The sequence below is a fragment of the Nothobranchius furzeri genome, chromosome 9 (assembly GCF_043380555.1).
Source record: "Nothobranchius furzeri strain GRZ-AD chromosome 9, NfurGRZ-RIMD1, whole genome shotgun sequence".
Taxonomy (NCBI): Eukaryota; Metazoa; Chordata; class Actinopteri; order Cyprinodontiformes; family Nothobranchiidae; genus Nothobranchius; species Nothobranchius furzeri.
In genome coordinates, this window is record NC_091749.1 from 13,020,766 (window position 1) to 13,046,781 (window position 26,016).

At 46.0% G+C, this 26,016-nt stretch overlaps 1 protein-coding gene across 4 annotated transcripts in view; it reads left to right on the plus strand.

Annotated features, from left to right (window-relative positions):
- The first annotated feature begins 4,681 nt into the window (after positions 1–4,681).
- Positions 4,682–26,016, plus strand: part of LOC129163436 (uncharacterized) — a 30,467-nt gene continuing 9,132 nt past the window's right edge. For 2 of the 4 annotated variants that reach the window (XM_070554698.1, XM_070554702.1), the window contains exons 1-10: positions 4,682–4,816; positions 6,162–6,277; positions 10,273–10,429; positions 10,611–10,803; positions 10,919–10,978; positions 11,414–11,515; positions 12,079–12,180; positions 12,744–12,845; positions 13,409–13,510; positions 14,075–14,176. In XM_070554698.1, coding sequence (XP_070410799.1) covers positions 6,169–6,277; positions 10,273–10,429; positions 10,611–10,803; positions 10,919–10,978; positions 11,414–11,515; positions 12,079–12,180; positions 12,744–12,845; positions 13,409–13,510; positions 14,075–14,176 — 1,029 coding nt within the window. In that variant the 5' untranslated portion in view covers positions 4,682–4,816; positions 6,162–6,168. Of the gene's footprint in view, positions 4,817–5,579; positions 5,694–6,028; positions 6,278–10,272; positions 10,430–10,610; positions 10,804–10,918; positions 10,979–11,413; positions 11,516–12,078; positions 12,181–12,743; positions 12,846–13,408; positions 13,511–14,074; positions 14,177–26,016 lie in introns of those variants that run through there. The other 2 variants (XM_070554701.1, XM_070554700.1) reach the window with 2 other exon arrangements.

The window sequence follows — 26,016 nt, forward strand, 5'->3', positions numbered from 1 at the left end:
AATCCTAATGCTGTATTTGTAGTACATACACTATGTCTTCTCTGTTGATGTCAGACTAGAGTTTTATTAGAGTTTTACTTTGCAACAATGGGATTCGAGCAATTTATGTGTATATTTTTAATAGTGCACAATGCTACTATTCCTAGGCTGAATGTATGACATGGCTCTTATGTATCATTATGTATCGTTTCCATTAAGTACTAATTTAAATAAAGTCCCTCTGTCCTCAGTGGTAGGTTGTGGGTTTAATACACATTATTATGATCAACCTGTTGAATAGTATAATAACAAAATTCCTGTAAAAGTCATTTAGTGATGAACAACCTCAGTTCTGTGAAAGAACATCATGTCTCTGATGTGTACACTGCAGGCCTGACCGGGGTTTGAAAGAACATCATGTCTCTGATGTGTACACTGCAGGCCTGACCGGGGTTTGCACGCAAGGGCCTGTGTGTGTGTGTGTGTGTGTGTGTGTGTGTGTGTGTGTGTGTGTGTGTGTGTGTGTGACAAATAAAGATAAATATAGCTAGTGCGGCCACGAGCGGTCGTGCAGGGTAGAGGCTGCGCGAAAACGCCTCTAAAAACAAGCGCGTGCCCACGCCCGATCCGTGGAAGCACGTAGACCTAGCAAACGTACTACCAGAAATCAACGATCGTACACGGGTCATTGAGTGTGTACAGGGTTCGTCTGCGTGTGTGGCATTGGGCAATCTAGCGGCAACCGAGTGGCCTGAAGGCGGAACCGGCCAACCCGTCGCCCTCACCATCGTTGCGCTTTGAGATGAACTATTGCTAAAGATGATCGTCCTCATCAACCAAGGCGCTACCAGAGTAGCTCATAACGAAGACCCTCTCCGCGACCTCGCGGCCAGTGTGCGCAGTGTACAGCAAATGACAAACGATGTTGCGAGCGATATATCGGAAAAACTTTGCACTGACGCGACGGTCGCCACTGCAGGTTGTGTGAGTCTCGCGCAAAGTGCCATATCAAACGTGCGCAAGCTAGTGACAAGCAACTTCACCAGATCCGTCGATTCTGCATACGCTTGAATACCAACGAAAGTATCGAGGGATAACACCGACACGAGTTGCGCGACGGCGCTGGCTGCAGTCGCTACAACACTGGATTTATTAATCAACGTAATTGTGATCGTAATGGCGTATCGAGTGTGCACCAGAAACTACAACCAGTACTACAGAAAACTGGCATGAGGGTCGCGGTCTAACGTTATGTTGGTGTCTCGCATCGACCGTCGACGGCCGTTTGCCAGTGGCTGAAAATGGCACAGTTGATGAAATGGAAACGCCGACCGTCCATAGTGCACTCTCGCAAGTTCCAACCGCACCATCTCAGGAGACAGACCACAGAGTCATATTAGCGGAGGGTAGATAGAAAATGCGCAAACCGCCTCAACCGCCCATATACATACTATACGAGTTCAACATAGAGTGGAGTAAGAAGTTACTACCGATTGTATTTCCAACGTGCAAGCAGCTGGTGTGTGACGCTTTACTTGAGTATCACAGAGGTTGCGATGTCCTGTGTTCCACGAGCGCATGGAAACAAGTGAACGAACTTCTACGGACCGTACTGTTGGGGTATGAGCGAGCTGTAAAATCAATACACGCTAGACACGTAGACTTTGCCGCGTTACTGGACACGCATATCGCCACAACAAAACCGGGTCAAGTGGTCGGGGCATCACCGCGCTCGACTATACACGTCTTGGCCTACCACGAGTACATGAGCCCACAAGATCCTAAGCGAGGTCGAAGCTGTTGTGTCTACCCAACGCAAATTCAGCACAGCTGTGCGCGCTAAGACAAGTCCCTCTAGACTGCTGGAAACTTTGGAAACGTGGAAGGCTGGCGTGTACGCGCTTTCTACACATCTCAACGGTATGATCGCGATACTCTCGGCCGCACAACAACTAATGGTCATGTGTTCGGAAGGTCTGATCAGGTCTGACATGACCGGTTGTCAATCGACGTCAAGCGTGCACTCACACACGGATATCCTGGCGTACAGTAAAGCGACAACGACCTCTACGCTCACGTTGATCGCCGATGTTTCGAAGGGCAATCGAGTGTGTTGGCTGACGAAAGCTATGGTGACCGACGGTCGTGTCGACTACAATGTGCCTCATTGCGACTGGAGAGGCGTATGTGATCCTTTGCAAATCGACAACACCACCGCGGTCGAGTGCGAAGTCACGGTCGGCGGCGTGTTGTCCTTACTGTGCCCCATACAATGTGACGGTCCGTGTGACGGACCGGTGTGTTACGACCCGACTAACGAAACGTACCAGGTGATAACATTGCATCTGCCCATTACAGCGGAGCGAGCGTTTCGCCACACTCCCAAACCAAGGTTAATAGTTGTAGCGCACGCCCTTTCGGACCTCGGTGCACGCGAAACACTGGCGTACACTCACAACATCACACTCGAGACAGCTCAAGCGTTACGCGAAACAAAGGACGTGTTCAAATCCATAGAGAATATACGGTCTTTAGCATATGCGTATATAAAGAAGGTCGATGACATTTACAGACCCGGCGGCGTGGGCACCACAGTAGAACAACAAGGTGCTCTCAAGCGCACACAGATACTGGCCGCATTATCACTCGCGAAGTCTATCCTGACATGCCCGTTTCTGATTTCTATGTATATTAAATTATGACAAGAGCTACGGTGGTTATGACTCTGACCACGTGCCTTAGTTTCTGCTAGTGACCTATAAATACATTTGACCACTTGCTCTCATTGCCATTAAAGCGGCTGTACCCACACGTACACACCCAAGAAAAAAAATGATCTCGCTGTCTGTACTGGGTGTACTCTCAGTAGTCGCAGTTGCTCAGGCCATGGTGGTACGCTCACATAACGCCTCTGAGATACGTCCCATCACACCACCTCCTAGACTACTCGCGAAGGAGTATTCAACACCCCCTTTGTACGAAGACAACCATTATAACGAGCACAGCACAACGCTTGCCGCAAGCGAAGACAACATGCAGGAGACAACGCTACCACCTGTCGTGAGAACAACGGATTCGAGTGACAACGATCGCGACTATGACGAGCACATTACAACACCCTCTGTGCACGAAGACCAGGTGCAGGAGACAACGCTACCACCTGTCGTGAGAAACAAGAGTTTGGTTAACAATGATCATCGTCGTGCCCCATTGTAAACGGGCGCGCCATCGCACACTTCGTACATGTGTGTTAACCCACCTGTATGCGACAGAATTTGTGTGTTGCATGACAACGAGATGTATTTACGTCTGCGTCAATACAGGACTCTCTATAAGCCGGGAGCTGGACGCTAACGACCCGTGCATGCGCCAAAAAAAAAGGTATCGTACATGTGTTAACCCACCTGTATGCGACAGACTTTGTGTGTTGCATGACATCGAGATGTATTGACGTCTGTGTCAATACAGGACTCTCTAAGCTGGGAGCTGGATGCTAACGACCCGTGCATGCGCCACACAAAAGGTAACTCGACTAACTACAAAACGCATATTGTGATGTAGAAAGTTGGCTCGACTGTTTGAATCAGCTGCAGCTGCGGTTTACTCACGAAGTGAATCGCACGCTTGTTAGAAGTACATTCGGAGCACTTAAAAAATACATCGCTCTCATCGAGTTCCGTCTCAGCGTTCACCGGCTGATGGGCAAGAGCGTGACATGGGATCGCCAGGAACTTACTTAAGGACTATCATCTCATTTGGCATTTACTCACGGACCCAAGAAACCAGTTCCGAAAAATGGTCGAGAATTATAACTTGTCTAATAGCAACTGGAAGATATGTTGCGTCATAAGCCTCTGATGGTTCACAAGGTGCACGGTCCACTCGAAATCCTAATGCTGTATTTGTAGTACATACACTATGTCTTCTCTGTTGATGTCAGACTAGAGTTTTATTAGAGTTTTACTTTGCAACAATGGGATTCGAGCAATTTATGTGTATATTTTTAATAGTGCACAATGCTACTATTCCTAGGCTGAATGTATGACATGGCTCTTATGTATCATTATGTATCGTTTCCATTAAGTACTAATTTAAATAAAGTCCCTCTGTCCTCAGTGCTAGGTTGTGGGTTTAATACACATTATTATGATCAACCTGTTGAATAGTATAATAACAATATTCCTGTAAAAGTCATTTAGTGATGAACAACCTCAGTTCTGTTAAAGAACATCATGTCTCTGATGTGTACACTGCAGGCCTGACCGGGGTTTGAAAGAACATCATGTCTCCAATGTGTACACTGCAGGCCTGACCGGGGTTTGCACGCAAGGGCCTGTGTGTGTGTGTGTGTGTGTGTGTGTGTGTGTGTGTGTGTGTGTGTGTGTGTGTGTGTGTGTGTGTCCTAACATTTCTCTCGGTGTGGGTTCCCATGGGTGGGAGCACACCCACCTAAGGAGGTCCAAAATCCAAGTGGGGCCCAAAATGGTGGACCCCACTCCGATTTCAATTAAAATGAGCTCAGCAGCCTCCCCTGATGCTACCATTGCTTTTTTTTTCATGTCAAAAAATTGTCCCCTAAGGTAGCAAAAAGTGGGCAAGTGTGTAAAGGTGTGTATCCTGCAGCCGACCGTAACCGGAAGTCAGGATATACACTTCCCGCAAAATCTTATACACACCGCGGGAGTCTGAAACCTTTGGCCAATGACATTGCTGCACTGAGGAAAACTACCGGAAGTACACAACAAGAAGAAAACAACACGGATTGAAGACAAAAAGACGACGGAGTGATTGGATTATTTTGAATATTTTTACATTTACCGACCTCTGCATGCAGCAGGTAAGCTAGGCATGGTTCAGAAGAGTTTATATTTTGGCGTTCTGTTGGGATGTATTTAAGCTGGCTGCCATGTGGCTAACTTTAGCAACATAATATTATAAATAGTTCGTTGTTTACTCACCCAGACAAGTTTGGAGTTATTTGGAGCCGCTCAGAAGGAGTTTTTTTATCGAGTCGCCATCAGCTTATATCCATATAATGCCAATGGGAGCAAAACTGCAGGAGTTGTTGCTGCATTATCTGCCCTCAAACTCCTTCATTTAACCAAGTGTTCTTATTAAACGTTAACACTACTCCCATCGGAGTTCAGAAAATCTCGTAAGTGTTTATTTGTTCGGTTTGGGGTGATTTCAAGGCAAAAATACAACAATATTGTGCGATTAAAACAGCGTCACGGCCAGTCGCCATCTTGGTTGTAGTCCGGCCAGCACTTTAACTCTGTGCTCTGCAACGGTCGGTTTGACAGAACTTGCTGCTGTTGACATCAGTGTAGTTCGGGTTTGCGTGTTTCCAAATTGCAATAATCGAATGACCAATTGGACTAAATTCAGCTTCTACAGACTCTTTCAGCAACCTACGCGGACTACAGCCGTAATGGCGGAGGGCTGCAACGTTATTGAAATCTCAGTTGGAATCGGTTGCATTAAAAGCCTGTAAAACTCCAGAAGCTAATATGTTAGCACCTTTGAGACGTGCTGAACTCACAGAGGAATTTTTTTTAACTATTCTCAACAAAACATTGTTAAATGAAGGAGTTTTGGGGCAGATAATCTTATAATATCCTGCCCTGATAGGCTCCCATTATATGGATATACAGTGATAGCAACCTGATTAAAACTCCTCCTGAACTACGCCAAGTAGGTCCACACTTGTCTGGGTGAGTAAATTAACGTAATATTTGTTAAAAAAGTTAGCCTGGCCAGCCAGACTCGCTCTGTGCAGAATTGAACAGAGTGAGTCTGGCTGGCCAGGCTAAAAAAAAATAAGGTCCAGGTTGAAAATGCTGCATGTGTCAGTGATGTTGTTGTACCAGAAGTTTGACAGCCCTAGTTTAGATTAGTGACTGAGTGGCTTTGCAGCACAGCTTGGTTATTATATAACAAACTAACTTCTTGGCTTCAACAGGCTCGGTCAGCTCTCAGTGTACACATTTCAGAATTTGTATATTTCATTATCCTGTGTTTGATGTTAAACAATGTGCATCATGCAATAGCAAAGCTCAATGCACAGCTGCTGTATGTGTGTTTGTATGAATGTTCTAGATTTTATTTTTCTCTTGCTATTTTTCAAAAACCTTTCTGTGAGATTTGCCTTGACTAAGTACTAATTACGATTATTTTCACAGAGCCATTATGTCCACAAGAAAGAGGAGGAAAAAGCCTATAGATGATGCAAAGACACACATCCTGTCCTGTACTGACAAGGTTGGGTTTATGTCGAGATACATTGACGGTTACAAAGGTAATTTGCGAAAATTTCTTGACACAACTTGTGTTTTTCAAAAGCAAAGCAGTTGACAAGTTGACAAGTAATTAAAATTGCGCCCACATTTTCAAAGTTAAACACATTTCTTTTAACAACGGTAGTTTTTTCATCTTTACTGCAAACTCACTGATGCGCCTGCAGCCTCTCAGAGTTCATGCTGCTCTAAACATTGAAAGAATGATTTAATTTTCTGTTGCTGACTTCTGATTACCTTAAATGGTGTCTGTTTGTTGCTACCAGCAGGTACAAAAAGGAACTTATTTTTATTTGACTATTTTTCTGTCCTGTCTGTTTATCATCTTCCTTCATCTCATCTCAATCCTAAAGAAAAACTGCTATCTGGCTTCATATATATTCACCTTATGAGTTACCTTTGAACTGCAGTTCTAAAAGATCTACCGACCGCAAATATAGAGGAGTGTGTGCTACGCACAGACCGCATCAGTGAGGTGAAGTCACAGCAGAATGAAACAGGTGATGCGCTCTGCTCCACAGCAGCAAAATGCATCAGGCACAAATAAAAGACAGAAAACATGAAGGGATATGAGCCGACATGAACGATTATGTGTTAAATTTGTTTTTGAGATGGCGACACTTTGAGAATGTAGCTGTGGCTGTGCTCAGGATGCATCTGTCTGGAGTGCATCAACGATCAGAGCTCTGCGCCTCTCAGCTCTAAATAATCTTGGAGAGTTCACATAGATAATGTAATATAAGTGGAACCATTGATTTTTCGAAAAAAAATGGTAAACTATTGTGTGGAGGATCTACAGACTCCAGTAGTCTGTAGATGAACAGCACCTTCTTCCTTTTCTGGTGCATTTTGTGCAGCTGAAAACACGGTCGTTTCTGCTCCACACCAGACCAGAGGATTACAATCCCAGTGATGTGACGGGAGTTCAACATGCCTCTTATCCTCCAGAGCCACTTGGTGGAGTTTTGAAAAATATTTGATGGCTCCTACCCAGATCAGCATTGGAGCTCTAGAAGAGGATAGAGCTTTCAAAAATTCCTAGCGAGGCGGGGATGCTGGTTTCTAGGTCAGAACTGGCTAGGAACTTGTGCTCCTAACCTCAAGAAGAGGATGCAAAGCTTTTAAAAGATGCTAGCGGGCTAGGGAAGCTGGTTTCTGGGTTGTGCTCTGGATAAGATGACATGCGTCTCTCCCTCTCTCTAAAGCGCTAAGCTACATTACGTGAATGGATATTAGCAAGTATTAAACAGCTGACAAATGCTCATTGCCAAGAATCAATATTATATTAACTGACCAATAATATTTTAATTGTCTACACCAGGGATTCCCAAAGTGTGGTGCCGCTAGGGGGTGCGCGAGGTGAAAAGTGTAATGGCTGCGGAGCTCAGAGAAGTCTGTCAAAAGTCACCATTAGCGTAGCCAGAAACTCATTTGTGGGTGGGCCTAAGAAAAAGTAAGTGGGCCCAATGAACGTAATTGAAAACAAGTATATTTTGCTTGTGTGTGTGTGTGTGTGTGTGTGTCCTCCGCACATGCCCTAGCTCAGGGGTCGGCAATCCGCGGCTCTGGAGCCGCATGCGGCTCTTCCATGCGGCTCTCTGTGCTTGTAAAATAATGAATGGATATTTAAATAAAATGCTTTGTATTTTACTGAATTAATTTTACATCTGTAAGCTAATTCTAAATGTAAAGATTGTCTGCGTAAACCTGAACAGGTCCAACCCGGTCTTACTGTGAGACCGGGTTGACGCGTCACGCATGTGCGTAAACATAGGCGCTTTCTGAGCTGAAGACGATGTGAGATTCTGGGACTCTCCTCAGACGCCACATTGGAGACAGGAACAAGCACAATTCAGCCAAAGTTTCATCATCAGGGAACATTTTCTAAGTGACAAGTCTCTCTGAGAGACCGGGTTTTGAAAACTCTCGCTTCAGTGGAAGGAATCTTCCCACATGCGCTCTGTTTCTGCGACGTGCTCCAAGCCCCTCTCCACACCTTCAGCTCGCTGTGCACCTTATGTATGCGCTGACTGAGCGGTGTCCAGCTCAGATGTTCAGAAGGAAATCTTTTCTTGAGTGATTTAGCTACATCTGCGATTTGCTTAGAATAAAGTGTCAGTTCGTCTGCATGCGTCGGGGTAATTCTTTCTATTCTTTCTCCATCAAAAATAAACGGTCAAATACGGGAACTGTCCGGTTAACACATCACAAGCCCTGCTTTTAACTGTTCTGTTTTCTTGTGAAAATTGTTACAAATTTAACTTGATTAACACCAGAGCCAGGCGCACTGCGCCGTTGTCTCGGTCACTGTAAATGAGGGAGAAACAAAATGATCGGATCCTTTTCTGAACTTCCCCACCTACAAAGTTTAATTACAACAATCAAACGTGACAGAGCCTGGATTTGTATTCTGAACAGTCTAAACATGTTTTAAAAAGAAACGTATGACAAAAGTGGCACCTGCTCAGTAAAACCACCAACAGGGTGAAAAATATCAAAATATTGTAGGCAGAGACGGGCTACAACTTCTGGATCCACTTTATATAAATTGTTTTATTGATTACCTTCTTATGAAAGATAACTTTGACGTACACGAGCGACCGGTACCGGCTGCTGTCACCTGTTGTTAGCAGCGCTCTGCTGTCTGAGGGTAGGCCCCGCCCACAACGCCGCAGCTGCTGCAGTGTTTTCTTTACTGTGGGAAACGGGTAATAATGGCTCTTTGATGGGAACAGGTTGCCGACCCCTGGTTTAGCGTGACGTCTGATATGTGTATATATATATATATATATATACATATATATATATATATATATATATATATAGCCATGCCCTGATGTGGGGCTGGGGGGTGTGTCAACATGGTCGGGACATAGAAGGGGGTGCGCGGCTAAATAAGTTTGGGAACCACTGCTCTACATGACAGTAGCATTTTGTTAGCGCACGAGTTGTAGCAAGCTAGCTAGCATCGTTCACTCACAGAGACACCTGCTCCTCCACAGAACCTCCTGACACCACAGATAAATCTCTCTGCTTTGGCTGATGATTTCTCCCTCTGGTTTGTCTCTAAGCTGCAGTTTGCTCTTTAAGGCAAATTTCATCTGTATTGATCCAAAAATGACAAGGAAAGGGTGAAGTTAGTAGGGATTGCATTATTAAACATTAAAAGTAGATGTCAGAATTCACATGAATGAATTTCAGTTCTTTTCTTGTTTCTCTTGGCCTGTTAGGACTTATGTGTCATTTACTGAGCTCCTAAGGTATTTAAAAAGCATTTATTTAGATTTTTAAAAAAGATGCAGGAACCTTGAAATAGCACTTTCTTCTCTATTTCTTCCTCTGCATACATTTTTTCCTCACAATCTCTGGGTGTCAAATCTCAATTATTACAAACTTGTAAATCATAATGTCATTGCACTTGTGAAAATAGATTTAAATGCATTTTTAGTTTACTGCAACTTAAAGCTCATTTGCACCATACATTATTGAACTAGTCAATCTATTTGTTGTATATACATTTGTTATATTGCTTTTCTGTCTCATATATTGCAAATAGGAATACTTTTTTGTATTGCTATTTAATATATAGTTCCATGCCTTGCTGTGGCCCCACTGTAATTTTCCAGTCTGGGATCCATCTACATCTGTTTGTCGGTTTATGTCAAGTCTGAGTTGCATGGGTTAGGGTGCATCTGTGTTGTTACACTTCACTGGTGTGTTACGTGGACCAAATGGTACACAGCACTCTCAGATTAAGGGAAAGTAACAGAGCATAGACAGGACCTCAGTGATACATTCATATGGATGGGTTGGCATCAAAAACATGTTTTGGCCACAGAAAGCCTGATCAAAAATCTGTTTACCTGCAAGGAGAATGTTGAGCATTGTCTGCAGGTTATATACCGACTAGACGCAAGAACCTCAGCCTCACTTTAAAATACTGTAGTATCTCTTTTGAGTCCCAGAATGAAATGTTTAATTATTATATATTTTATAGGAAGAGGAGTGTTTGCCACACCCCCCAATGAACCAGGGGACTTCGTCTTGGAGTACAGGGGTAAACTCCTCACAAAGGAAGAATGCGAGTCAAGACGATACTCAGAGACTGAAAGCAAATTTCTCTTTGGCTTTAAGTGGCAGAACCATTGCTTATGGTAAACATGGAAAAATGGATGATTTTTATTGATTAGAGAAATTCCGAGTTATCCCTGGAACAAGGGTTTAATACTTGATAAACTAATTAAAGCACAAATATTAAAATCTTTTGAAAACAATTATTTCAATAAAACTGTTAAAAAATGTAAAACTATTACAATTTTTTTTAATACTTTTCAGCCTGGATGCATCTGAAGAAGATGGCTCTCTCGGAAGATTGGTCAATGACAACCACAAAAATCCTAATTGCGTTATGAAAAAAATCATAGTTGACAACAAACCACATTTGTGCCTTTTTTCTCTGAAGAAAATAGAAATAGGAGCTGAAATTTATTACAACTATGGTGATTCAAAATGGCCTTGGCGCAGTAAGGTGAGTTGGTTGCTATTTCTCCAATATTAACCATGCTTCCAATATTACTCTTGGTTGTCTATGGAAATGCATTTCATCTTTGATCTGTGATATGTTTTATTCATCTACAATCCAGGTGGGAAAAAACAAGGCTCCTGCAGCAGCAAAAGAGAACCTATTGGGTGGGGAAGGCCAGGTAATGCCACACACACCGTCATGTTTCCAGTCATGTTCTTATGGGGTCCTTCCATCTTCCAAACACATTTCTATCTGGAGTCTCTCCTTTACACACTCGTATGTCTAGTCTGACCCAAGTGGGGCCCTTCCGTCCAGTTCTTCTTGTAGATGTTTTTAGTGCACTATGGTAACACCAGACATGACCTCTGCTGTGATTTTAACATTCATAATTGTATACCGTCTGAGCTTTTACATGTTTTAAACTAATTTTTTGATTCATCCACTGTGAACTCCTGGAATTGTCATGAGAGCTGCTCATTACCAGTAGTCCAGAAGGCCACGCCATGTTCTCAGTTGTCGTTCTGTGCTGCTGTTTCACAGTTAGATGATCTTTTTTGCCTTCGAAAGTCTCTTCATATAGTTCTGAGTCTTTTGTCTGTTATCTATATTTCAGATGAAAGGCCTTCAGACTCCTGCTGCAGCAGAAGAGAATGAGGCCAGCCCTGTTCCTCAGATGCTTAATGATGGACCAATCCCAGATGAGACCTACACACAGGTAAGAGTACATTCAAACACCTTCTTCTGTGCTGACATGTATGTGGTGTTGTTCTACTACTAAACTGGACCAATGCTCATGTGGCTGTATGGTAGTCAGGTGAACCTATTGGGTGGGGAAGGCCAGGTAATGCCACACACACCGTCATGTTTCCAGTCATGTTCTTATGGGGTCCTTCCATCTTCCAAACACATTTCTATCTGGAGTCTCTCCTTTACACACTCGTATGTGTCTAGTCTGACCCAAGTGGGGCCCTTCCGTCCAGGTCTTCTTGTAGATGTTTTTAGTGCACTATGGTAACACCAGACATGACCTCTGCTGTGATTTTAACATTCATAATTGTATACCGTCTGAGCTTTTACATGTTTTAAACTAATTTTTTGATTCATCCACTGTGAACTCCTGGAATCGTCATGAGAGCTGCTCATTACCAGTAGTCCAGAAGGCCATGCCATGTTCTCAGTTGTTGTTCTGTGCTGCTGTTTCACAGTTAGATGATCTTTTTTGCCTTTGGAAGTCTCTTCATATAGTTCTGAGTCTTTTATCTGTTATCTATATTTCAGATGAAAGGCCTTCAGACTCCTGCTGCAGCAGAAGAGAATGAGGCCAGCCCTGTTCCTCAGATGCTTAATGATGGACCAATCCCAGATGAGACCTACACACAGGTAAGAGTACATTCAAACACCTTCTTCTGTGCTGACATGTATGTGGTGTTGTTCTACTACTAAACTGGACCAATGCTCATGTGGCTGTATGGTAGTCAGGTGAACCTATTGGGTGGGGAAGGCCAGGTAATGCCACACACACCGTCATGTTTCCAGTCATGTTCTTATGGGGTCCTTCCATCTTCCAAACACATTTCTATCTGGAGTCTCTCCTTTACACACTCGTATGTGTCTAGTCTGACCCAAGTGGGGCCCTTCCGTCCAGTTCTTCTTGTAGATGTTTTTAGTGCACTATGGTAACACCAGACATGACCTCTGCTGTGATTTTAACATTCATAATTGTATACCGTCTGAGCTGTTACATGTTTTAAACTAATTTTTTGATTCATCCACTGTGAACTCCTGGAATCGTCATGAGAGCTGCTCATTACCAGTAGTCCAGAAGGCCATGCCATGTTCTCAGTTGTTGTTCTGTGCTGCTGTTTCACAGTTAGATGATCTTTTTTGCCTTTGGAAGTCTCTTCATATAGTTCTGAGTCTTTTATCTGTTATCTATATTTCAGATGAAAGGCCTTCAGACTCCTGCTGCAGCAGAAGAGAATGAGGCCAGCCCTGTTCCTCAGATGCTTAATGATGGACCAATCCCAGATGAGACCTACACACAGGTAAGAGTACATTCAAACACCTTCTTCTGTGCTGACATGTATGTGGTGTTGTTCTACTACTAAAATGGACCAATGCTCATGTGGCTGTATGGTAGTCAGGTGAACCTATTGGGTGGGGAAGGCCAGGTAATGCCACACACACCGTCATGTTTCCAGTCATGTTCTTATGGGGTCCTTCCATCTTCCAAACACATTTCTATCTGGAGTCTCTCCTTTACACACTCGTATGTGTCTAGTCTGACCCAAGTGGGGCCCTTCCGTCCAGTTCTTCTTGTAGATGTTTTTAGTGCACTATGGTAACACCAGACATGACCTCTGCTGTGATTTTAACATTCATAATTGTATACCGTCTGAGCTTTTACATGTTTTAAACTAATTTTTTGATTCATCCACTGTGAACTCCTGGAATTGTCATGAGAGCTGCTCATTACCAGTAGTCCAGAAGGCCACGCCATGTTCTCAGTTGTCGTTCTGTGCTGCTGTTTCACAGTTAGATGATCTTTTTTGCCTTCGAAAGTCTCTTCATATAGTTCTGAGTCTTTTGTCTGTTATCTATATTTCAGATGAAAGGCCTTCAGACTCCTGCTGCAGCAGAAGAGAATGAGGCCAGCCCTGTTCCTCAGATGCTTAATGATGGACCAATCCCAGATGAGACCTACACACAGGTAAGAGTACATTCAAACACCTTCTTCTGTGCTGACATGTATGTGGTGTTGTTCTACTACTAAACTGGACCAATGCTCATGTGGCTGTATGGTAGTCAGGTGAACCTATTGGGTGGGGAAGGCCAGGTAATGCCACACACACCGTCATGTTTCCAGTCATGTTCTTATGGGGTCCTTCCATCTTCCAAACACATTTCTATCTGGAGTCTCTCCTTTACACACTTGTATGTGTCTAGTCTGACCCAAGTGGGGCCCTTCCGTCCAGTTCTTCTTGTAGATGTTTTTAGTGCACTATGGTAACACCAGACATGACCTCAGCTGTGATTTTAACATTCATAATTGTATACCGTCTGAGCTTTTACATGTTTTAAACTAATTTTTTGATTCATCCACTGTGAACTCCTGGAATCGTCATGAGAGCTGCTCATTACCAGTAGTCCAGAAGGCCACGCCATGTTCTCAGTTGTCGTTCTGTGCTGCTGTTTCACAGTTAGATGATCTTTTTTTGCCTTCGAAAGTCTCTTCATATAGTTCTGAGTCTTTTGTCTGTTATCTATATTTCAGATGAAAGGCCTTCAGACTCCTGCTGCAGCAGAAGAGAATGAGGCCAGCCCTGTTCCTCAGATGCTTAATGATGGACCAATCCCAGATGAGACCTACACACAGGTAAGAGTACATTCAAACACCTCCTTCTGTGCTGACATGTATGTGGTGTTGTTCTACTACTAAACTGGACCAATGCTCATGTGGCTGTATGGTAGTCAGGTGAACCTATTGGGTGGGGAAGGCCAGATAATGCCACACACACCGTCATGTTTCCAGTCATGTTCTTATGGGGTCCTTCCATCTTCCAAACACATTTCTATCTGGAGTCTCTCCTTTACACACTCGTATGTCTAGTCTGACCCAAGTGGGGCCCTTCCGTCCAGTTCTTCTTGTAGATGTTTTTAGTGCACTATGGTAACACCAGACATGACCTCAGCTGTGATTTTAACATTCATAATTGTATACCGTCTGAGCTGTTACATTTTTAAACCAATATTTTGATTCATCCACTGTGAATACCGCATCCAGTTTAAGGTCTTAACTATTGTTTACAATGCCCTAAATGGTCCAGCTCCCGCTTCCCTGTCAGAACTGCTCAAGCCATATGTACCATCCAGAAGCCTAAGATCGGCAGATCACCTGCTCTTTTGCACCCAAAGATGAAATATAAATCCAGTGGGGAGCGGGCCTACGTGTTTGCTGCCCTCAAACTTTGGAATGCTCTTCACCTCAGTGTTCGACAGGCCCCGTCACTGTGTCGGTTCAAGTCAGTGCCGAAGGCCTATTTTTATCATTAACTTTGATCAATGATCAGGCTGTTAGTGTTTTAGTCTGTGGTGTCTTCCCTGTTGACATGTGCTTACCTTTTAGTATGTTTTTTTAAAATATTTTTAGTCATGACCTTGTTTTTACTCGTTATTTTTTTTTAATCTTTTAATTCTTTTAATTTATTATCCCTTTTATCCTTTATAATTTTTTTCAATCTTGTTTGTTATTTCGGGGTTCTTTTTCTATCTTTGTTCGGTGTTTCACTACGGGGAATCGCCCTGGCGTGACCAACTACGGAAGCTCCATTGACATCACGTCTGTCCCTGACAGACTGGTAGCGCCGTGCCCAGGCTCCGCCCACCCAGTATATACACGGCCAACCAACCCCTCCTACTCATTCTCGCTTTCTTGCTTTCTTCCCGTGAGAAACTACACTTTGCTCCCTCAGCGATTTTCAGGCTATCTTTGGTCAGCTGCTTAACTGTTCCCAGGCGTACCATCAGGATCCGTCGCCGAATGCAGTCCCAATGCAGTCTGGATTAGAGCTGAGTAAGTGTTTCTAAGTCACTTGGCACACTTTGCTAGGAACCATTACCGCGTCACGGCGAACTGCTCCCGCGGCTACTCGGTTGTCATTGACGGAGTAGTATTAGCGAGTGTGGCTCAAGCTAACGCGTTGTTGCGAGCTTGTCCTGTTCTTATTTAGCATTTACTCGCTAATGAGCTATTTTGTTGCAGCTAACGTGTCACGACGAGTTGTCCTACATATAAAATATAGCTATAGTTGCAGACTTACACCTGCTAACTAGCTTGCTAACGCTTTTTCAGGCTAATCTGTCACGACCAGTCGGTTTTTCAGCTATGGCTTCCACCCCTACCCAGACGGAAGGGTCGGAACCAAAGGCTAAAGAGGCTGCATCCCGCCTGTGCCCGGCGTCATGTGGGGCTTCTATTTCAGGCAGGGACCCTCATCCTATTGTCATAGTGTGCATGGGTGCTGCTCACGCCCAGGCATCGCTGGCTAACCCGCAGACATGCCCTCACTGCTCCTCCATGCCAGAGAAAAAGGAGGCTTAGAGTGGCAGTGGCTAACAGCCGGAACCCAGGCCTCGGCTTGGCCACACCTGTGATGCAGGTGACGACCATCAGCCGCGAGCCTCCACAAGTTGGGCAGATATGATGGAGGAGGAGCCCCCGCTACCACTTCTGTTCGAGGGACTGGTTGACAGTGGGCTGCTCGATGCGGGTGATTACCTCCTCTATTTGGACATGGACGAGGAGGAAGAGGATTCCACCTTCCCGGCTCAACACTCTAGGCCACCTAGCGGCACTGGGGTGGCATCACAGGGGGACACCGACGTGTACGAGGTTTGCAGGCGAGCAGCTGCAAAGCTCAACATTCAGTGGCCGGCAGCCCAAGGGACAGAAGGTGTGGGACGAGACCTGTATGAGGCTTCCACTGTCCTCCGCTCCACCCAAGTGTTACTGGTCTAGCTCATTTAAAAGCAAACTCCCCACCAAGGGATACTCCAAACTGGAGGTGCATGGGATGGGGGAATTGGGGCTGGCCGAACCCCCAACTGTGGAGCCTTCAGTGGCATACCACCTTCACCCCAACCGCAGATCCGTGTCAGCGTCATCCAGCATCTCTCTCCCATCTAAAACGGATCGTCTCACGGCATCCATTTTTCAGAGGATGCACACATATGCTGGCCAATCTGTGTGTTCCCTCAATGCAGTTACTCTAATGTCAGCTTATCAAGGAGAAATCCTGGAGGAAATGGGTCGTCAGCTGGACTCTTGGGCGCCTAACCCGGCTTTATGGGATGAAATCTGTGTGGTGAATGATCTCATCCTGCACTCTTCTAGAGGAGCAGTCCAGGGCTGTGGACGTGTGATGGGTTTCGGGTGAGAGAGCCTTGTGGCTAAACTTGTCAGGCCTAGGTGACAGCCAGAAAGCTGATGTCATGGATGCAGCATTTGACCCTGTCAAAGGTCTCTTTGGCCCGCCCTGGAGAAGATGACTGAGACAAGCACCCGCAGGAAGCAGGAAGGTGAGGCCCTCAATCTCTGCTTGCCTCGTAAACATAACCCTCAGCCACCTCAGGCACCCAAGCCTGGGTTTGCAGCAGCTGCCCCAGCGGCAAAGGGTCAACAGGGTGGGGCTAGACCACAGCGATCGGCAGGTGGTCAGCCAAACAAGGCGGAGAACCCTCGCCCATGGGGGAAGCACTCTTTTGCAGCAGCAGCCGCGAGGAACCGCCCGTCTCACCCCAGCGAGGGCAAGAGGAAGAAGTCATCCTAGCTGCTCTTGCTTCTCCTCTCCAGAAAAAGAGGAGGTTTTCAGAGGTACAAACAGACCTCTGTGTTCAGGGTTCAGACACTCCTGTGGTTCCCGGTCCAGCAGGAGTGGCGAGTGTGTGGAGCAGAAAACGCAGTGTCACCAAACACTTTTCATGAGCATGCAGTTAGTGTCACCAAGCACTTTGTTCCCAGATGTGTGCAGAAATGTTCAGGGGGGTCATTTAAAAATAAAGACGGCTTTTCTGCAGCCAGGCGTTCAGTCAAGGGCAGACAGCTCCCCACAAAAAATAATAAACAAACCCCATCAGGTCCCTCTGCGCCCAGCAGAGGGCCCTCTCACTCTTCCCACGGGACGAGTCGAGGCTGCTCAGGTGACGGAGATGACGTCACCCAACAGCGGCTTGCTTTCGGTGCGGGCCAAGAGGTGGCGCGCATGCGCAGTTCCCTCGTGGGTTCTGATGACAGTTTGTTGGGGTTCCAGGCTTCAGTTTGCCTCAAAACCTCCCTGTTTCAACGGGATAATAACGTCAGTGGCAAGAGAGGATTCGGCGCATATCCTGGAAAACGAAATTGCTTCACTGTTGAACAAAAAAAGCGATCAGGATGGTGCCGAGCGACGAGGCCCACCAGGGTTTTTATTCGCTCTACTTCCTTGTTCCACAGAAGGATGGGAAATCTCTCCGTCCCATACTCGACCTGCATGTGTTAAACAAACACTTATGCAAGTACACTTTCAGAATGTTGACTCACAAAACACTCTGCCGTTCCATCTGCCCAGGAGATTGGTTTGTCACGATTGACCTCGCAGATGCCTATTTTCACATCTCTATTTATCCTCTACACATGAAGTTTCTCAGGTTTGCCTATCGGGGCACAGCCTACGAGTTTCAAACCATCCCGTTCGGGCTGTCATTAGCATCGAGGGTTTTCACCAAGTGTGTGGAGGCAGCGCTGTCCTCACTGAGGACTCGCGAGATCAGAATTTTCTCTCACATAGACGATAATCTGATTTGCGCTCCCTCCCGGGAGCAAGCAGCCAGCGACGCGCTGGTGGTGTTGAGCCATCTGACCGACCTGGGATTGAAAATAAACTGGACAAAGAGCAGTTTATTCCCCAGACAATGCACAGAATATCTGGGTCTTCAGATAAACTCTCTCTCTTATCGCGTTTCGCTGTCAGAAGAGGATTGCGTCCTTCACACAGTGTGTCGCACGTTTTCAGTTAGGATACCGTGCGTCGTACAGACTTTGCCAGCGCCTTCTCGGCCTCATGGCGTCAATGATTTCTGTGGTGCGACTGGGGCTTCTTATGATGAGAGATGTTCAGTGGTGGGTGAGGTTGTTAAGACTATGCTCCCGCCGTCATCTCCACCGCAGAGTGAAGATAACTCCGGCGTGCATGTCAGCTCTCCAGCCTTGGAGAGACTGAACAGTTCTCACAACTGGGGTTCCGCTGGGGGAGGTGGTGTCCAGAGTTACCATGACGACGGACGCGTCTCTTACAGGTTGGGGGGCCACCTTGATGGGGAGAGCAGTGAACAGCGTTTGGTCACGCAGTTTGAAACAGGTTCACATAAATGTGCTGGAACTCCTAGCAGTGTTTCTGGCCTTAAAGCACTTCCTGCCCTACTTAAGGGACCGTCATGTCTTAGTGAAGACAGACAACACCACAGTGGTAGCTTATATCAACCGTCAGGGCGGGACACTCACCCTACAGCTGCACTCACTGGCCAAGGAAATAATTGTGTGGTGCAGCTCCAGACTCCTCTCAGTCCGCGCAACACATGTGGCGGGCAGCTTGAACAGAGGGGCAGACCTTCTGTCCAGAGGAAATCCTCTGTACGGAGAATGGAAACTCCACCCCAAGGTGGTGCACCAAATATGGCTGAGATTCGGTCAGGTTACCGTAGATCTCTTCACCTCGTGGGAAAGCGCCCACTGCCCACTCTTCTTCTCCCTGACAGACGCGGACGCGCCTCTGTGAGTTGACGCATTGGCTCACCAGTGGCCAAGAGTGCTGCTGTACGCGTTTACTCCTCTCAGTCTGATTTCCTCCATTCTAATAAGAGTGAGGGAACAGGGCCTGTCTTTGATCTTGGTGGCTCAGTTGTGGCCATCCAAGCCATGGGTGGCTTAAATAATCCAGATGCTTTGGGACGAACCCTGGCCCCTGCCTGTCCGCAGTAATCTCCTGTCCCAAGCCAGGGGAGAGATTTATCACCCTCACCCAGACCGCTTGTCTCTGTGGGCCTGGCCCGTGAGAGGTGGAACCTGAGCGTGGCAGGCCTGCCCCCAAGTGTCATTGACACCATTCAAAACGCTAGGGCCCCCTCAACTTGCTCTCTTTACAGCTGTAAATGGAGGGTTTTTGAGGTGTGGTGTGAAGAGAAACGTGTCATCCCATTTCAGTGTTCGGTGGTGGATGTACTCTGTTTTTTGTAGAGTCTGATGGACAAAGGTAAAGCTTTCTCCACTATTAAGGTGTATCTGGCTGCAATTTATGCATACCATGTGGGGTTTGGTGACAAACCGGTGGGGCAACACCCATTAGTGAGTCGCTTCATGATGGGTGCTCGCCGTAAGCTACCAGTCTTTAGGCCACTGGTACCACTGTGTGACTTCTCTCTAGTTCTGGAGGCCCTCTGTCATCATCCTTTTGAACCTATAGATGGGGCTGGATTGAAATTTCTCTCTTTAAAAACTGCGCTGCTCTTAGCTTTAACTACAGCAAAGAGAGTGAGTGACATTCAGGCATGGTCAGTCAGTCCCTCGTGTTTACGGTGGGCCCCTGGCTACACTAAAGTGTGTCTGCGGCCCAATCCAGCTTTTGTGCCTAAAGTAATGGAGTTGTCTTATAGTTGCTCCCCTGTGGAGCTGCTGGCTTTTCACCCACCTCCTTTTTCCTCAGCAGAAGAGCAGAAGCTTAATTGGCGCCCATGAGTGTCTGTGCGTCTGCTAGGCTCCTGATCTGTTTTGGTTAGTTGTTGTTTTTTATTGTTTTTTCTCTATCTGGTGCGGATTCCCTGCTAACATATGGTCGAGACTTACTATTGTCGATTAGGTCCGCGATGATCAACCTCCAGAACTCCGATACCGGACCCGCTTTTCCACCCCCTCTGGAACCTGGCGTTAACCCAGGTGTCGGCCCTTTGTTACCTGTGGGCCTGCCCCGGAGACCATGGAAGAGGAAACGGGGGAAGAGAGCTGGCTTCTTCGTTCAGCTCCGAAAGATCCCGAGAGGTGAAGCTCTTCCCGATCGCTGCTCCGTGGCTGCGTTGTGGCGGATCCCACAGAAACTCAGCGGAGTTGGGCTGATCTCGCTGCTCAATGGTGCCCGTGATGCAGGACGCTACCTAAAGGTAAAGAACCTCCGCGGGTGTAGCCTGGAGTCGCTACGTAGCTTAGCCCGCCAGCCGACCGCCATTATGGAGCCTGCGGTACACACATCGCCAGATTTCTCTGCGAAAACGACGTTAATTAACGCGCGCTCCATCGCTAACAAGTCTCACTTCCTAAACGATCTGTTCTGCACTGAAAAATAAAACTTTTTGTGGATTTCTGAGTCGTGGCAGCGTGAAAATGACGTCACTCATCTCCGTGAGCTCTGTCCCCAAGACTGCTCTTTCTTCTCTGCTCCACGGACCACAGGCCGCGGTGGAGGAACAGCTGTTATCTTTAAGAAACACTTTTCGTGCCAAATAATATCCTCAAACTCCTACAGCTCATTCGAGATGATCATGATTAAAATTGGTCGAGCTCTACCAGTTTATGGAATTCTGGTCTATCGCCCACCTGGATCTACTTCATCCTTCCTGTCTGACTTTCAGGATCTCCTATCTTCAACTATTAAACTAGACAGGATAATCATTGCTGGAGATTTCAACATCCATGCTGAGGATCTATCTAACTGCTCCACTAGGGAGTTCCTAAACATGATGAACTCTTTTAATTTCTCTCAACACGTGTCTGGTCCCACTCACAGAGCAGGCCACACCCTGGATCTGGTCTTTTCCTACGGACTTCTTGTTGATAAACTGCAGATACATGATGTTGTGTTCAGTGACCATAAGTCAGTTTCTTTAAATATTAACCTAAATTCTGAATCTCTTTTACCAGACTCTGCCAAGCAACGACGTATTATCAACAGTTCTACCATTTTAAATTTCTCCTCCCTCTTTGACTTTGTACCTCCTTCCTCTGATGACGTAGAGCTCCTTACAAACTCATTTAATGATCACTGCCTCAAAATTCTGGATCAGGTCGCCCCTTACAAAACCAGCCGCAGTTCCAGTGCCTCCAGTTCTCCCTGGCTGAACAACCAGATTCTTGATCTTAGACGCTCCTGTAGAAAAGCGGAACAACGGTGAAAGAGGACAGGTGTGGTTGTTCATCGCGAATATTTTAAAGAACTTCTCGAGTCATACAACAAAGGTGTAGAAAATTCCAGGTCTTCTTTCTTCAGCAACCTCATATGTCAAAATAAGAATAATCCTAATGTTTTGTTTGATACCATCTCCAGCATCGTGTCTTCTCCTCTGCAGCAGGCTCAACTTTCTTCAGCTGATGACTGTAACACCTTTCTCCACTTTTTTGCCAACAAGGTGCTGAATCTGAGATCCAGCATTCCACCAGCTCCCCACCCCCCCACCCTCAGGAGGGGAGGCCCCCCAGTGCTCCGAGTCTTTCACCTCCTTCTCCCCAATTACACTAAATGACTTAGCCTCAATAATCAGTCAGATGAAGCTCTCATCATGCTCATCAGACATCTTACCTCTCTCTGTCTTAGTCGGGTCCCTTGCCTCTATCAGTCCATCTCTGTTGACTATGAGTGCGTTTACATGCAGCCAGTAACCCTTTTAAAACCCAAATATTCACAATAACCCGGTTCCGCACGGCCATGTAAACACCGCCAAAAACCCGGATATGCTCATAACCGGGTTTTTAAAAACCCGGTTACTACACCTGGGGTAACCCTTCTCTAACCCGAATGTTTGGTCATGTAAACGCATATCGGGATATGCCCATCAATGCGTGTGTTCTGCGCATGCTCTGTTCGCAAGGAATCTTGGTCTTTTGAGTAGCGAGACGTCTTGTATGCGCCAGAACACCGGAAGTAAACAACAAGTTGGGAGCAACATGGCGAGTTTCGGCACAGCACCACACTTTGAGTGACGAGGAAACTAAAGTGCAAACAAATGCGGTCACTATCTCTTCCGAACTGGGAAACATGTTGTTTTCACGGATACCAGAACAAGAAGAACCGGAAATGACGCATATTGCGTCTGGACGTAGTCCATACGTCCTGACGCTACCCCAACGTCCGCATTTAAATGGGGTTATGCAAGTTAGAGGTAACTCTTTCTATTTATGGTTCTAAACGGGTTATTCTGATCAACTCAGAAACCCGAATACCGACCTTAACCTGATCATAACCCGGATATTGGCTGCATGTAAACATAGTCTATGATCAACAGCTCACTGAGCCAAAGCTGTGTTCCATCTTACTTTAAAAATGCAGTAGTGACTCCTCTCTTAAAGAAACCCAACCTTGACGCCAGCTCCACCAGTAACTTTAGGCCCATTTCTAAGCTACCTTTCATCAGTAAAGTACTTGAGAAGCTTGTGGAAACCCAACTCAGATCCTGGTTTTCCAAGTCAAAGATCTCTGACCCCTTCCAATCTGGCTTACTGAAGCAGAACTCAACCGAGACTGCTCTAGTAAGGGTGCATAATGACCTCCTGATGGCTGCTGATGCTGGGAAATGTTCTGTCATGGTCCTGCTTGACCTCAGTGCAGCTTTTGACACTGTAGACCACAACGTACTACTAAACAGGTTAAATGCCCTGGCTGGGATTTCAGGTTCTGCTCTAGACTGGCTCTCTTCCTATCTCACAAACAGAACATTCACAGTGAAGTCGGAAACCTTCTCTTCAGATACTGCCTCTCTAACATGCGGGGTTCCACAAGGTTCAGTTCTAGGGCCTCTACTATACGCATTCTATATTCTTCCCCTAGCTGGCATCATTCAGTCTTTCCCAGACATCTCCTACCACATCTACGCTGACGATATACAGCTCTATATGTCCTTCATGCCACACCAGTTGGACAGGCTGGCCACCCTTGTACTCTGCCTGACCCAGATCAGTAACTGGCTGTCCAGCAACTTTCTTGTTCTAAATGCCAACAAGACAGAGACCCTGATCTCTGCACCCCCCGAACTTCAACCAAAAATCGAGCAGGAAATTGCCTCCTTTTGCCCATCAGCCAAGGCCAACATTAGAAACCTGGGAGTTATTTTTGATCCGGTTTTAAGTTTAGACTCACACGTCAAAACCATCTCCCGCTCTTGTTTCTTCCAACTGAGAAACATTTCAAAAGTCCGTAAACTGGTTTCTACTGCAGATCTGGAAAAAAATCATCCATGCCTTTGTGTCATCACGCTTAGACTACTGTAACGCTCTTTTTACTGGTCTCAGCAAAACCTCCCTCTCACGCCTTCAAGCCATCCAAAATGCAGCAGCCAGACTCCTAACCAAATCCAGCAGACAAGCTCAGATCACCCCAGTTTTACAGTCCCTCCACTGGCTCCCGGTATAATATAGAATACAGTTTAAAGTTTTAGTGCTGACCTATAGAGCTCTTAACAACCAGGCTCCAAGCTACCTATCTGAGCTTTTATCCCCACACACCACTTCACGGAACCTCCGATCCACATCTGAAAACCTCCTGGCTGTTCCTCGAACCAGACTAAAAACCAAAGGGGACAGGGCCTTTCAGTCTATTGCCCCCAGACTTTGGAACAGTCTGCCTTCAAATCTCTGTCTCTTGAAATCTGTAGAGGTCTTCAAAAAACATCTTAAAACTCACCTTTTCATCCAGGCTTTTCCCCGCTAAATATTCTAAAAGATGGCTTTGTTCTTGTTCACACCTTGACTTTGTTTTTACTCCTGATTTTGGTTACTATTGTCACTGCTATTGTTTTTATGATGTTTTTATTGGTTAGAGGTATTTGCCCTGATTTTACTCATGTTGTACAGCGCTTTGTGATTTATATCTGTGAAAGGCGCTCTACAAATAAACTTTACTTACTTACTTACTTACTTACTTCATTGTCTCTGCCCTGTTCGAGCTTTAGGGGCTTATATGGACAGGACTGCTGGTCTCAGAAAATCAGACCAGTTGTTTGTTTCTTGGGCCATGGCCCATAAAGGCAAACCTGTGTCTTGCGAGAGACTGGCACACTGGATTGTAGAAGCGATCAGCCTTTCATATAGGTGTAAGGGTGCTGAACCCCCTCTGGGGGGTGAGGGCTCATTCTACAAGGAGCATGGCTACATCTTGGGCCCTGTTTCGTGGGGTGTCAGTCCAGGATATTTGTGCAGTAGCTAGCTGGGCCACGCCGCTGACTTTTGTGCGGTTTTACAGGCTGGATGTGTCTCAACCTTCACTGGCGTATTCAGTGCTGGAGGCAGGATGCACAACATCTGCTTAGTGGTTAAGCAGAGTTTTTGCTGCAGCTCGCTTCGGGATGGATATGCAATCCAGGAGTGGGCCATATCTCCCATAGTGAAACACCGAACGAATTTAGAAAAAGAACATAGGGTTACGTTATGTAAACCCCGGTTCTTTGATAACAGTGAGGTGTTTCACCAACAATTCCCTTCTTGCATTAACGGTAAGAAATCATCCGAATGAGTAAGAGGGGTTGGTTGGCCATGTATATACTGGGTGAGCGGAGCCTGGGCACTGCGCAACCAGTCTGTCAGGGACAGACGTGATGTCATTGGATCTTCCGTAGTTGGTCACGCCAGGGCGATTCCCATAGTGAAACACCTCACTCTGTTATCAAAGAACCGGGGTTTATATAATGTAACCCTACGTTTCCTTCTTTTTTACTACAGTACAGCACTTTGGACAGCTGTCATGCTGTTTTTAAATGTGCTTTACAAATAAACATGGTATGGTATGGTATGCCTGCTGGTGGTCGTTGGAGGGACCGGTAGCGCATATGTATGGCAGACTCGCTTCTGTCAGTGTGCCCCTGGGCAGCTGTGGCTACAATGTAGCTCATCACCACCAGGGTGTGAATGTGTGTGAGAATGATTGATTGTGTTGTGAAGCATCTTGTGGGGTTCCAGGACTCTAGAAGACACAATATCATATACAGGCCATTTACCATTCAATTTCGGTCCCATCCCCCTCCATTCTCAAGGATTGTGGAAATGAGACTGACTTCATCAGACCACTTCTTCACCCTCCAGTCAGAATTGAAGGAGCTCCTGTCAAAGGAAGCCATCTCGAGGGGTCCAAAAGATGAGGTGAATTTGGGGTTCTATTCCCGCAATTTCCTTGTTACAAAAAAAGGCCAGAAGTGTCAGACTCATCCACGATCTGTTCCTGTTCAACTTTACCGCTTCATAGCGGAAAAGCGCTTCCGCATGATCACCATGAGACAGTTTTAGAGTTACGTTCGTCCAGGCAACTGGTTAACTTCTATCGACCTGAGGGACACATATTTCCATATTCCAGTGGTCCCGAAACACAGGAAATTCCTGTGTTTGTCCTTCAACAGAGTCCAATATCAGTACAACAGACTCCTGTTCAGTTACTCCCTCTCTCCCTGCACCTTCTAGAGTTGTCTAGAGACATCGCTTCAGCCATTACGCACGGTGGGCTTGATGGTTCTTTTTATCTGGATTATCTGCTCCTTCTGGCTCCCTCAGAGTCCGACGTGGAATCACAGATGAGAACACTAACAGAACATCTAATCACGTTAGGATGTTCGGTTTCTCCATAAATTGGGAGAAAAGTTCTGTGATCCCATCACAGCTGATCACCATTTTGGGCATAAAGCTGAACTCCAGCATCATGAGAGCCTACCTCTCCC